Source organism: Taudactylus pleione, unplaced genomic scaffold, assembly GCF_031769625.1.
Source record: "Taudactylus pleione unplaced genomic scaffold, aTauple2 ptg000670l, whole genome shotgun sequence".
In the NCBI taxonomy this organism is placed as follows: Eukaryota; Metazoa; Chordata; class Amphibia; order Anura; family Myobatrachidae; genus Taudactylus; species Taudactylus pleione.
This window is the reverse complement of record NW_028285072.1, coordinates 72,098-88,240: the sequence shown is the minus strand read 5'-3', so window position 1 is coordinate 88,240 and position 16,143 is coordinate 72,098. Positions and strand designations below refer to the sequence as shown.

Genomic DNA, 16,143 nt, shown 5'->3' with positions numbered 1-16,143 from the left:
TATAAGTGGTATAAGTCTCAGGATACTGTGCACTGTGTATGATGTGTACGTGTCAGTGTATAAGTGGTATAAGTCTCAGGATACTGTGCTCTGTGTATGATGTGTACGTGTCAGTGTATAAGTGGTATAAGTCTCAGGATACTGTGCACTGTGTATGATGTGTACGTGTCAGTGTATAAGGGGTATAAGTCTCAGGATACTGTGCGCTGTGTATGATGTGTACGTGTCAGTGTATAAGGGGTATAATTCTCAGGATACTGTGCGCTGTGTATGATCTGTACGTGTCAGTGTATAAGGGGTATAAGTCTCAGGATACTGTGCACTGTGTATGATGTGTACGTGTCAGTGTATAAGGGGTATAAGTCTCAGGATACTGTGCTCTGTGTATGATGTGTACGTGTCAGTGTATAAGGGGTATAAGTCTCAGGATACTGTGTACGTGTCAGTGTATAAGGGGTATAAGTCTCAGGATACTGTGTACGTGTCAGGGTGAAATATAATAGAATCCGGTTGCAAAGCAACAAGAATTAATCTCTTTGCAGGACAATAAGTAATGTGACAACAGCCCAAGATAACAATAGCTATTGCATAGTACATGTGTAACAGTTTATTACAACATGCAGGTCCTTTCCTGGCACTGCTAGCATATGTTTGTCATCCATATAAGTGTTTGTGTTTGGGATATTAAGGGGGAAGAATTGGGGTTTTGCAAACACACAGAGATGTATATATATGGTCTGTGCACCTCAGGAGGTCACAGCTCTCCTGCAACTGACAATGGCAGCTCACACCCCCAGCATCCTTCTACTAGCGGCTCTCTGCATAGGGACAGGTAAGTGTACACCTGAGCACACCTGAAACAGCTCAATGATCTGCTATCGCCGGTAATGCTATACATTATATTTCCCAAGCACAACCATTGTGTCCAGCTGACCTTATGCTATAAAATGCCCTAAGTTACTGGTCACAAAGTGCCTTCGCACGGGCGTTCGGTGGGCAATTTGCGGCAATGGCAAGGAATTGGATTCCTCCCATTGACTTTATATTCCACAAAATTCCAAATTGCATGGCAGGACTCCTCTATATTTCATCTGTCACTGTACCTTGCCCCACCGGAATGTAACAGACATGGGGGGAAATGTATTATAGCGGCACTTAACGTGCCGCTATAACGCTTCCTGCTTCACCTCTTTAACGAGGCGAAGCAGGAGGCAGTAACGATGAGATGTATTAACATCTCATCGACCGGAGCGGGGGAGGGATAACTCCCCCCTCCGGCGATCCCCGCTAGTGACCTCAGTACATCAGCCTAGTGCTAATGAGCTGTCCCTGCTGTGGACATATGGCATCGCCAGTCTGTAGCTGACGATAGCAACAGCTGCAGAGGGTGGAATGGTCAGATGAACTGACCGTTCGTACATAGCAGCGCTGATAATGACAGGGGCGCATAGTGCCTCTGTCATTTACCGCGCAACCCCCCGAACATACATCAGGGAGAAGCGGTATCAGCGCACATAGCGTTCGCTGATGCCGCTTCGCCTTGTTATTTATCTCCCCCAATGCATTCTGTGCTAATACCGGTAGCAGCCAATCAGATGCCTGTATTTACTATTAAACAGAGATGTCAGAAATTTACTGCGCGTGATAACCTGGGCGGTCCAAGGGGCCTATTCATCAACACTAAAATAACGTTTTTAAGGAAATTTTTATTAATTACCATTATTTTAGTATTCATGAAGACACTTAACACAGGAGATATCACTGATATCTCCTGGCTAAGTCCCCCTGCGTTATTTCCACAACTCCCATACATTAGTACATTAGTATGGGGATATGGAAAATATGCTATTCATCAAATTCCGAAAATTATTTATTTTCAGACTTTGATGGAGTTACTATTCGCCACTGTGAGGTGGTGTACAGTGGGTTATACTTACCTGCTGTCAGCTGGGCAGGTCCTCTGCCAGCTCCCTCAGTCACTCTGGTCGCTTCTCAGGCTCCCTCTGATGCTCTGACACTGTGTTCTCCCCGCAGAACACAGTAAAGTTCAGAAAAAAAAAAACTTTTTTTTTTTCTTTCTAAACTTTACTGTAACACCATCAAAAAACGTTTTTGTTTTTTTTTTCTAAACTTTACTGTGTTCTGCCGGGAGAACGTAGTGTCAGCACATCAGACGGAGCCAGAGGCGCTGCAGCGGGCAGGTAGGTGGGGGACAGGGGGGAGGTGAGCGGAGGGGGGAGGACAGAATTACCGCAGCTGTAGGCAGTGCTGCGGATGCGCTGCTTTTACGGATGTAACGGCGCATGCGCAGCACTTATTACAGCTGCGGTAAGTTAGAATAGAGAGGGAAAAGTATCTATTTCCCGAAAAGCTGTCATCGCAAAAATGACAGCTTTTCGAAATAGATAGTTATGGGGAGGAGGAATGATGAATTTCTCCGATAATTAGGTAGAACTCCATGCCAGTTCTAAACCTAATTACCTCCAGAGAATTTTATGTGTTAATGAATAGGCAACCAAGTATGGAGGGCAAATAGGTAAATGCATTTATCAGGTGGCAAAACAGGGACAGCACAGGATATTCAAAGGGAGGATTCAAAGACTACTTACTGTTATATATATTATACATGCATCATGGACATGGTTTACACTTGCCAATAATGAAGCTAGGAATGGATTTGTGGATAGAGAGGCAATGCCCATATACCACATACAATTACTAATTCACTGTATATTCCCTCTCAGATGCATCTCTACTGTATACAATCAGAATCAGGCCCTACTGTATGTCGGTTACTGGCCGCACTGATCTATAAAACACAGAGGCCCTGATTCAGAGCCGGACGCTCTGACAGAGCGCTCGCTCTGAATCAGGGCCGGCCCTCTTGTTTTTTATAGCGGCCTCCTGGCCGCTCGCATGGCTGTGGGTGACCACCCACAGCTATAGCGAGCTGCCAGGAAGATGGTCGCGATGGTCTTGACGTGCTTGCGATGAGACTCTTGTGGTAGGGTCTCGTTGCCGCAAACCCCAGAGAAATTTTGGCTCTCACAGTGCCGAAATCTCTCCCACTGACATCACTTGTGATGTCAGTGGGGCCGCCCCCAAAAGAAGGTGTTCACATGGGAACGCCTACGTTTGGGCAGCCACTTCCCTGGCCCGCCCACCGAGAGGGGGCGTGCTGTCACTCAACATCGACAGCACGCCCCCTTTGGTATGAGAACGGGAGCGACGGTTTGCCCGTCGCTATCCGGGTCTCGCGCATGCGCACGACGGAGCCAGCTCCATCGTGCGCATGCACACTGGGCCACCATCGGCCCGCTTGCGAGCGCACAGCGCTCGCGAGTGGGTCTGAATCAGGCCCAGAATCCACATCACACCTCCACTATCCGATTTATATAAAACACCATTAATTAGATTATTCAATCCAGCTCAGGATAACACACTCATACAAAAAAGGGCCTAATACGAGAAGGATAAATTAATGCACCATTTAATAGTTCACCGGTTATAATGCTGCACTCCTTCTCTTGGGAGTAGCAGAGATGTGACGTTTCAGGCCGGGCAGGCAGTATAGAATAGGAATATAGATAGTGGGCCTGATTCAGAGCTGCTCGTAAGCGGCCGCTCGTTCGCTCCGAGCGATGTTCGCACATCTGCGCATGCGTATGGGTCGTAATGCGTATGCGCCAACCAGTCAGTGCGGTCGGAAATCGTGTCTTCGCAAAATAGCGAGTGCCTGCTAATTTGAGTGACAGGATGAGTCGTTTGTGGGTGGTAACAGGGGAAGGTGCTTGAAAACGGGGAGTGGAAATCCGAACGCAGGCGTGCCAAACGGTCAAAACGGGTGTTTTAAGGGTGTGCATATTTAACAAAGCAGCGTCATCGGCCACGTCACTTGGTTGTCTTTTAGCCTGAACTGCTCGTATGATTGCGGTAGGAAAATGCTACCACAAGAATAGCGAGCAGTTCATACGCCGTTCGATGTACTCGATTAATCTAATAAATAGCGGAGATGACGTATGATGCGAGTGGCCAGGGGGCATTTTTTCAAAATAGCGAGCGCATGTTTCGTTCGCTCGTTCAGACATAGAGGCGTCAACAGACCGCAAAGAGCGAGCGCTTAATTTAAATATCCGGCCCCTTTTTCAGAACGACCGTCCGCAAATAGCATCTGGCTCTGAATCAGGCCCAGTGTCAGGATGATATATTGTAGTTCTCATTAATATAGGTCTTTTGAACCTTTCTGCAAATTGTGTAATTACACCAGGTTTTATTACATAAAAAAAATTCCCACTAGCCATCCGAAGATGCTTGGTAGGAGATCACAGATAGTACATCCCACACCTTACCATAACTGTTGGTACCGCTCCGCTGATATGTAAAATGTTCCCAAAAACTGAGCTGAGCTGCTGGAGAAACCGGGGCTACAGGGGAACATTTTTCCACTTTTGCTGGACATGCTCAAAGACCACCTTGGAACAAAGAGCCCGATTCAGACCCGTTCGCAAAGCTGCGTTGGCACGCTGCTGGTCGATTTTCGCAATCTGCTCATGCGTAAAAGACAGTGCACTTGCTGCGATTGGGAAGCGAGTACACAGACGCTCCGCAAGCATGAGTGACAGAACGTGCCCATTGTGGGTGATGACAGGGGGAGGTTGATGGAAACGGGGCTGTGGTGGTTCGAACGCAGGCGTGCCTGAGCGTCAAAACGCCATTTCAGAGGCGTGCATAATTAAGACACAGCGTCATAGTACACGTCACATGGCTGAATGACACACAGCAGCACTCGCAGTGCTTGCGGTAGGGTATGGCGGGCGTCTAAATACACACCGCGATCGCACGCCAAGACATAGTGGGCATGCTAATATATTGCTGTGTGATTGCAGGATTTGCATACTTTGGCAGCTGCGTGCGAACGCATCTAGCGACCAGGTCTGAATCAGGCCCAAAGTCCGCACGAGGGAATTCAAGCCTGCGGGCTTATCGCAGGCTGTAATTGAATAGCCCCGGGCACTTAACCCAATAACTACAAGCCCGTGGGTAATTTAATTCAGCTCACAGACTTTTCAACTGGTGTACAATAATACCAATGGTCTGCCAGGGGGTACCCTAGTGGGAAATAACTGAAAACCACTGATCTATAGCTTCCAAACTGCAAACATGTAGACCCTCCGCCCCTCACTGTGGTCATCTGGCAGTTCGCATGGATGGATTACAAGTCACATACATGACAGGCCAGATCTTTTTACAAATGTTTGGGCTCCATGACTTTTAGGGAAGATAGGACTCACCCTACACATACCTCCTAGGCTAGGACCCTCCCTCAAATGCTCTCATCTGTATCTTGTGTCTGCTGCCCAAAAAAAAAAAAAGCAATCTCTCTTCGGGAGGCTGCAGCCAAGTCGACACGAGGGGGGGGACTTGATGCGGCATTTGGGGTGGAGTGGGGTGGCATGATCGCGCAATCGCATCATGTCGGCCCCGCCCTCCCCACCGAGCTTACCAGCATTGTGAAGCAGGGGGTGGGGCCACTATGACATGATGGTTGCAATGGTGCTCGCAAATGCAGTGAGGGGATGTCTGGCTCCTCCTTCTGCGTTTGCATTAAGACGGACGGAATTGCAAAGCTACTTTTGGGTGCTCGGCAGTTCCGCAGGCGCTCAGGTTGGGCGAGAAGTAGAAGACAAGACAAGGTGCCTGATTCAGAGTTGGGAATAGAGTAAGATAGAGCAGGTAGCTGTGTACCTGGACAAACCATGTTGCAATGCAGGGGGTGCAAATCAGAGTTGCCGACTTGTAGCTCCCTCCTTCCGGGAGGGAGCTGTCGGGCATCCTCAGCAGGGGTACGTGTCCCATCAGAAGGGGGCGTGACCTGGGACTATGACTAGTCAATGGGGGCGGGGCATGGGCGTGACAACTCGATCGCGTCATCGCAGCCCCGCCCCCTCTTCACAATGCCAAGATAAATGATAAATGAAGCAGGGGGCGGGGCCATGATGACGCGAATCGCGTCATCGGGCCCCCCTCTGACGGGGATAATACTGCATTCGCGGGGGGAGCGGCGGCGAGCCAGATGGATCGCCGGGGACCGGGAGACTTACCTACCTTTCCGGGGGGCCGGGAGCGGCACCCGATTTTTGGGAGGCTCCCGACCAAATCGGGAGGGTAGGTAAGTATGGTGCAAATGCAAATACATACATTTATTTTGCATACGGGGTAAATACTGTCTGCTTTTGCATGTAGCCCACAAATGCTGGACAGCTTTATTGTTACGCTGCAATTTAGATTTCAGTTTTGGACACAACCCTCCCAAATCTAACTCTCTCTGCGCATGTTACATCTGCCCCCCCCCCCCATCTCACCAAGATGCACAGTTACTGGCTCAGTTTTACGCTAATCCCAGATCTGAATGAGGCCCCAGCAACAGTGACACAATGTGGACTACTGGGGTGTTATACTCAAAAATCATTTGCCCTGGTGTCCGGCATTAGAGTAAGCAGTTTAAATAAAGCAACTTTGTGACATCAGGTGTGACAGGTGTGACATCAGTTGTGACAGGTGTGACATCAGGTGTGACAGGTGTGACATCAGGTGTGACAGGTGAGACCTAACAAGGTGCGTGAGTGTTAAGAAGGTGTGTGCGTGCACTGGCGCTAACTGGAAGGATCAGAGTGGCGTCTAAAGCCGCAGAGAGAGGCAGAATCATATATAATTGTGTATATATATATATATATATAACAATCACACACATGGTAATAACATATTCCGTTTCACCCACAGCCTTCTCCTTGCAGTGTTACACATGTCTCTCTCAGGACAGCAACACCAACTGCTTAACAGCGAATAACTGCAGCACTGGCGAGACGCACTGCGAGACTATTGTGGTCTCCGCTAGAGCTGGTAAGACAGTAACATGAACGTTATACTGCAATAAATCAATGTGTTCAAAAGTTGCCACATCATAATATCAAGTGAGTGATTGTATGATCCATGTACAATACCCTGTGCGTGACATCAAAGTGCAGCCTTCTGCCACCATCACCCCCTTGCCACCTGAAATCCACCCTCAGACCACTTTGTACCCAAGCCCGGCCAACCATAGGCCCCCTCCCCAACCCACAACATGACCACAATGGAAAAAGTTATATAATAGATTGTTACTAGTGCTGCATGTTCTTCTCAGTATCATAAATGAAATAATTAGCACTACATGTGCAACTTTTAACATGTATCAGCCAGTTATAAATAACCTGTGCACCAACTAGGAGATCTGGAAAACATGTACTGTTAGGGATGTGCTGCTATAGAGCCCAATATGTACATATATGTCCAGGGCAGTGCTAGGTTATTCTGCTGCACCCCCAGGCTCCCGAACTTGCTCCCATGCTCAGGAATGGTGACCACATCTAACATAAATACGTTCAGCTCAGGCAGGATGGCCCCACTGCCACATATAATGGGTTACTGTGATCACTGGTCCTGTATATGCAGGAATTATGACACACAATACACTATGTATGACACATATAATGGTTACTGTGATCACTGGTCCTGTATATGCAGGAATTATGACACACAATACACTATGTATGACACATATAATGGTTACTGTGATCACTGGTCCTGTATATGCAGGAATTATGACACACAATACACTATGTATGACGCATATAATGGGTTACTGTGATCACTGGTCCTGTATATGCAGGAATTATGACACACAATACACTATGTATGACACATATAATGGTTTACTGTGATCTCTGGTCCTGTATATGCTGGAATTATGACACACAATACACTATGTATGACACATATAATGGGTTACTGTGATCACTGGTCCTGTATATGCTGGAATTATGACACACAATACACTATGTATGACACATATAATGGTTTACTGTGATCTCTGGTCCTGTATATGCTGGAATTATGACACACAATACACTATGTATGACACATATAATGGGTTACTGTGATCACTGGTCCTGTATATGCTGGAATTATGACACACAATACACTATGTATGACACATATAATGGGTTACTGTGATCACTGGTCCTGTATATGCTGGAATTATGACACACAATACACTATGTATTACACATATAATGGGTTACTGTGATCACTGGTCCTGTATATGCTGGAATTATGACACACAATACACTATGTATGACACATATAATGGGTTACTGTGATCACTGGTCCTGTATATGCTGGAATTATGACACACAATACACTATGTATGACACATATAATGGGTTACTGTGATCGCTGGTCCTGTATATGCTGGAATTATGACACACAATACACTATGTATGACACATATAATGGGTTACTGTGATCACTGGTCCTATATATGCTGGAATTATGACACACAAAACACTATGTATGACACATATAATGGGTTACTGTGATCGCTGGTCCTGTATATGCTGGAATTATGACACACAATACACTATGTATGACACATATAATGGGTTACTGTGATCACTGGTCCTGTATATGCTGGAATTATGACACACAATACACTATGTATGACACATATAATGGTTTACTGTGATCTCTGGTCCTGTATATGCTGGAATTATGACACACAATACACTATGTATGACACATATAATGGGTTACTGTGATCACTGGTCCTGTATATGCTGGAATTATGACACACAATACACTATGTATGACACATATAATGGGTTACTGTGATCACTGGTCCTGTATATGCTGGAATTATGACACACAATACACTATGTATTACACATATAATGGGTTACTGTGATCACTGGTCCTGTATATGCTGGAATTATGACACACAATACACTATGTATGACACATATAATGGGTTACTGTGATCACTGGTCCTGTATATGCTGGAATTATGACACACAATACACTATGTATGACACATATAATGGGTTACTGTGATCGCTGGTCCTGTATATGCTGGAATTATGACACACAATACACTATGTATGACACATATAATGGGTTACTGTGATCACTGGTCCTATATATGCTGGAATTATGACACACAAAACACTATGTATGACACATATAATGGGTTACTGTGATCGCTGGTCCTGTATATGCTGGAATTATGACACACAATACACTATGTATGACACATATAATGGGTTACTGTGATCACTGGTCCTGTATATGCTGGAATTATGACACACAATACACTATGTATGACACATATAATGGGTTACTGTGATCACTGGTTCTGTATATCACTGGTCCTATATATGCTGGAATTATGACACACAAAACACTATGTATGACACATATAATGGGTTACTGTGATCACTGGTCCTGTATATGCTGGAATTATGACACACAATACACTATGTATGACACATATAATGGGTTACTGTGATCTCTGGTCCTGTATATGCTGGAATTATGACACACAATACACTATGTATGACACATATAATGGTTTACTGTGATCTCTGGTCCTGTATATGCTGGAATTATGACACACAATACACTATGTATGACACATATAATGGGTTACTGTGATCACTGGTCCTGTATATGCTGGAATTATGACACACAATACACTATGTATGACACATATAATGGGTTACTGTGATCGCTGGTCCTGTATATGCTGGAATTATGACACACAATACACTATGTATGACACATATAATGGGTTACTGTGATCACTGGTCCTGTATATGCTGGAATTATGACACACAATACACTATGTATGACACATATAATGGTTTACTGTGATCTCTGGTCCTGTATATGCTGGAATTATGACACACAATACACTATGTATGACACATATAATGGGTTACTGTGATCACTGGTCCTGTATATGCTGGAATTATGACACACAATACACTATGTATGACACATATAATGGGTTACTGTGATCGCTGGTCCTGTATATGCTGGAATTATGACACACAATACACTATGTATGACACATATAATGGGTTACTGTGATCACTGGTCCTGTATATGCTGGAATTATGACACACAATACACTATGTATGACACATATAATGGGTTACTGTGATCACTGGTCCTGTATATGCTGGAATTATGACACACAATACACTATGTATGACACATATAATGGGTTACTGTGATCACTGGTCCTGTATATGCTGGAATTATGACACACAATACACTATGTATGACACATATAATGGGTTACTGTGATCGCTGGTCCTGTATATGCTGGAATTATGACACACAATACACTATGTATGACACATATAATGGGTTACTGTGATCACTGGTCCTATATATGCTGGAATTATGACACACAAAACACAATGTATGACACATATAATGGGTTACTGTGATCGCTGGTCCTGTATATGCTGGAATTCTGACACACAATACACTATGTATGACACATATAATGGGTTACTGTGATCACTGGTCCTGTATATGCTGGAATTATGACACACAATACACTATGTATGACACATATAATGGGTTACTGTGATCACTGGTCCTGTATATGCTGGAATTATGACACACAATACATTATGTATGACACATATAATGGTTTACTGTGATCTCTGGTCCTGTATATGCTGGAATTATGACACACAATACACTATGTATGACACATATAATGGGTTACTGTGATCACTGGTCCTGTATATGCTGGAATTATGACACACAATACACTATGTATGACACATATAATGGGTTACTGTGATCGCTGGTCCTGTATATGCTGGAATTATGACACACAATACACTATGTATGACACATATAATGGGTTACTGTGATCACTGGTCCTGTATATGCTGGAATTATGACACACAATACACTATGTATGACACATATAATGGGTTACTGTGATCACTGGTCCTGTATATGCTGGAATTATGACACACAATACACTATGTATGACACATATAATGGGTTACTGTGATCACTGGTCCTATATATGCTGGAATTATGACACACAAAACACTATGTATGACACATATAATGGGTTACTGTGATCACTGGTCCTGTATATGCTGGAATTATGACACACAATACAGTATGTATGACACATATAATGGGTTACTGTGATCACTGGTCCTGTATATGCTGGAATTATGACACACAATACACTATGTATGACACATATAATGGGTTACTGTGATCTCTGGTCCTGTATATGCTGGAATTATGACACACAATACACTATGTATGACACATATAATGGTTTACTGTGATCTCTGGTCCTGTATATGCTGGAATTATGACACACAATACACTATGTATGACACATATAATGGGTTACTGTGATCACTGGTCCTGTATATGCTGGAATTATGACACACAATACACTATGTATGACACATATAATGGGTTACTGTGATCACTGGTCCTGTATATGCTGGAATTATGACACACAATACACTATGTATGACACATATAATGGGTTACTGTGATCGCTGGTCCTGTATATGCTGGAATTATGACACACAATACACTATGTATGACACATATAATGGGTTACTGTGATCACTGGTCCTGTATATGCTGGAATTATGACACACAATACACTATGTATGACACATATAATGGTTTACTGTGATCTCTGGTCCTGTATATGCTGGAATTATGACACACAATACACTATGTATGACACATATAATGGGTTACTGTGATCACTGGTCCTGTATATGCTGGAGTTATGACACACAATACACTATGTATGACACATATAATGGGTTACTGTGATCGCTGGTCCTGTATATGCTGGAATTATGACACACAATACACTATGTATGACACATATAATGGGTTACTGTGATCACTGGTCCTGTATATGCTGGAATTATGACACACAATACACTATGTATGACACATATAATGGGTTACTGTGATCACTGGTCATGTATATGCTGGAATTATGACACACAATACACTATGTATGACACATATAATGGGTTACTGTGATCGCTGGTCCTGTATATGGTGGAATTATGACACACAATACACTATGTATGACACATATAATGGGTTACTGTGATCACTGGTCCTGTATATGCTGGAATTATGACACACAATACACTATGTATGACACATATAATGGGTTACTGTGATCACTGGTCCTGTATATGCTGGAATTATGACACACAATACACTATGTATGACACATATAATTGGTTACTGTGATCTCTGGTCCTGTATATGCTGGAATTATGACACACAATACACTATGTATGACACATATAATGGGTTACTGTGATCACTGGTCCTGTATATGCTGGAATTATGACACACAATACACTATGTATGACACATATAATGGGTTACTGTGATCGCTGGTCCTGTATATGCTGGAATTATGACACACAATACACTATGTATGACACATATAATGGGTTACTGTGATCACTGGTCCTGTATATGCTGGAATTATGACACACAATACACTATGTATGACACATATAATGGTTTACTGTGATCTCTGGTCCTGTATATGCTGGAATTATGACACACAATACACTATGTATGACACATATAATGGGTTACTGTGATCACTGGTCCTGTATATGCTGGAATTATGACACACAATACACAATGTATGACACATATAATGGGTTACTGTGATCGCTGGTCCTGTATATTCTGGAATTATGACACACAATACACTATGTATGACACATATAATGGGTTACTGTGATCACTGGTCATGTATATGCAGGAATTATGACACACAATACACTATGTATGACACATATAATGGGTTACTGTGATCACTGGTCCTGTATATGCTGGAATTATGACACACAATACACTATGTATGACACATATAATGGGTTACTGTGATCGCTGGTCCTGTATATGCTGGAATTATGACACACAATACACTATGTATGACACATATAATGGGTTACTGTGATCACTGGTCCTCTATATGCTGGAATTATGTCACACAATACACTATGTATGACACATATAATGGGATACTGTGATCTCTGGTCCTGTATATGCTGGAATTATGACACACAATACACTATGTATGACACATATAATAGGTTACTGTGATCACTGGTCCTGTATATGCTGGAATTATAACACACAATACACTATGTATGACACATATAATGGGTTACTGTGATCGCTGATCCTGTATATGCTGGAATTATGACACAAAATACACTATGTATGACACATATAATAGGTTACTGTGATCGCTGGTCCTGTATATTCTGGAATTATGACACACAATACACTATGTATGACACATATAATGAGTTACTGTGATCACTGGTCCTGTATATGCTGGATTTATGACACACAGAACACTATGTATGACACATATAATGGGTTATTGTGATCTCTGGTCCTGTATATGTTGGAAATATTACACACATTACACTATGTATGACACATATAATGGGTTACTGTGATCACTGGTCCTGTATATGCTGGAATTATGACACACAGTACACTATGTATGACACATATAATGGGTTACTGTGATCACTGGTCCTGTATATGCTGGAATTATGACACACAATACACTATGTATGACACATATAATGGGTTACTGTGATCACTGGTCCTCTATATGCTGGAATTATGTCACACAATACACTATGTATGACACATATAATGGGATACTGTGATCTCTGGTCCTGTATATGCTGGAATTATGACACACACAATACACTATGTATGACACATATAATGGGTTACTGTGATCACTGGTCCTCTATATGCTGTCATTATGTCACACAATACACTATGTATGACACATATAATGGGTTACTGTGATCACTGGTCCTGTATATGCTGGAATTATGACACACACAATACACTATGTATGACACATATAATGGGTTACTGTGATCGCTGGTCCTGTATGTGCTGGAATTATGTCACACAATACACTATGTATGACACATATAATGGGTTACTGTGATCGCTGGTCCTGTATACACTGGAATTATGACACACAATACACTATGTATGACACATATAATGGGTTACTGTAATCGCTGGTCCTGTATATGCTGTCATTATGTCACACAATACACTATGTATGACACATATAATGGGTTACTGTGATCACTGGTCCTGTATATGCTGGAATTAAGACACACAATACACTATGTATGACACATATAATGGGTTACTGTGATCGCTGGTCCTGTATATGCTGGAATTATGACACACAAAACACTATGTATGACACATATAATGGGTTACTGTGATCGCTGGTCCTGTGTATGCTGGAATTATGTCACACAATACACTATGTATGACACATATAATGGGTTACTGTGATCGCTGGTCCTGTATATGCTGGAATTATGACACACAATACACTATGTATGACACATATAATGCGTTACTGTGATCACTGGTCCTGTATATGCTGGAATTATGTCACACAATACACTATGTATGACACATATAATGGGTTACTGTGATCACTGGTCCTGTATGTGCTGGAATTATGTCACACAATACACTATGTATGACACATATAATGGGTTACTGTGATCGCTGGTCCTGTATACACTGGAATTATGACACACAATACACTATGTATGACACATATAATAGGTTACTGTGATCGCTGGTCCTGTATATGCTGTCATTATGTCACACAATACACTATGTATGACACATATAATGGGTTACTGTGATCACTGGTCCTGTATATGCTGGAATTATGACACACAATGCACTATGTATGACACATATAATAGGTTACTGTGATCACTGGTCCTGTATATTCTGGAATTATGACACACAATACACTATGTATGACACATATAATAGGTTACTGTGATCACTGGTCCTGTATATGCTGGAATTATGACACACAATACACTATGTATGACACGTATAATAGGTTACTGTGACCACTGGTCCTGTATATTCTGGAATTATGACACACAATACACTATGTATGACACATATAATGAGTTACTGTGATCACTGGTCCTGTATATGCTGAAATTATGACACACAGTACACTATGTATGACACATATAATGGGTTACTGTGATCTCTGGTCCTGTATATGCTGGAAATATTACACACAATACACTATGTATGACACATAATGGGTTACTGTGATCACTGGTCCTGTATATGCTGGAATTATGACACACAGTACACTATGTATGACACATATAATGGGTTACTGTGATCACTGGTCCTGTATATGCTGGAATTATGACACAGACAATACACTATGTATGACACATATAATGGGTTACTGTGATCACTGGTCCTGTATATGCTGGAATTATGTCACACAATACACTATGTATGACACATATAATGGGTTACTGTGATCGCTGGTCCTGTATATGCTGGAATTATTACACACAGTACACTATGTATGACACATGTAATGGGTTACTGTGATCGCTGGTCCTGTATATGCTGGAATTATTACACACAGTACACTATGTATGACACATATTAAGTGCTAATTCTGCCTTCTGCATGGACAGGCCACACTCACTGTAAAATCATGCATTTGGAAACCCCCCTCTAGAAATCCTGCATTTGCCACTGCTGCCAACTGACCATCACCACATTTACTGAATAATACCTTCCAGCTTTTCTCCTAAAATACGGCTCCATTTACCTTCATGAATTAGGAGACTGATAGGACGTCATCCTTAGTAAATCAGCCCCTCAGTCCTGGGGATGTGTTTTTATTCTCAGGTTGGGTAATTCTATGTTCTCTCTGCTGCAGGTGGAATATCTGTTGTCAGCATCACCAAACAATGTAAATCATCCTGCAGTCCCTCCAGCTTCAGCATTGGCGCCGGCTCAAGCTCCGTTTCCTGCTGCGACACAGACCTGTGCAACCCCAGCACTGGCTCCAGCGTAAAATACAGCCTTACCGCCATCATTCTGGCGCTGGGATTCCTCTTTTTCAAAAACTTACTTGAGTGATAACTGACCGAGGAAACTGAGCCCATCTACCTGATTAATAACATAGAGGATGACTGCTCTCTGATTCCTGTATTGTACTGTGTCAGCCTAATAAACTACACTAATATAAGAGTTCTTATAGTTCAAGTATTCAAGGGATTGGCCTGGTTTTAAAAAAAAAATCCCCCCGCCTAGTCCCCAAAATGACTTTCTGGTTGGCGGGCGGGCACCGACGGTGGCAGGGAAACTACA

At 42.6% G+C, this 16,143-nt stretch overlaps 1 protein-coding gene across 1 annotated transcript; it reads left to right on the top strand.

The window, feature by feature from the left end:
- Nucleotides 1-749: 749 nt before the first annotated feature.
- LOC148478243 (lymphocyte antigen 6E-like) lies at nucleotides 750-15,912 on the top strand. Its single transcript, XM_088455736.1, has 3 exons — nucleotides 750-832; nucleotides 6,781-6,900; nucleotides 15,710-15,912. The coding sequence occupies exons 1-3, from the start codon at nucleotides 778-780 to the stop codon at nucleotides 15,910-15,912; spliced, it is 378 nt and encodes a 125-aa protein (XP_088311862.1). The 5' UTR covers nucleotides 750-777.
- Nucleotides 15,913-16,143: the final 231 nt, after the last annotated feature.

Coding starts and splice junctions, on each gene's coding strand:
- LOC148478243 (XM_088455736.1), top strand. CDS start 778: ATGGCAGCTCACACCCCCAGCATCCTTCTACTAGCGGCTCTCTGCATA. Junction 833..6,780: donor GGCTCTCTGCATAGGGACAG/GTAAGTGTACAC, acceptor TTTCACCCACAG/CCTTCTCCTTGCAGTGTTAC. Junction 6,901..15,709: donor TGTGGTCTCCGCTAGAGCTG/GTAAGACAGTAA, acceptor TCTCTGCTGCAG/GTGGAATATCTGTTGTCAGC.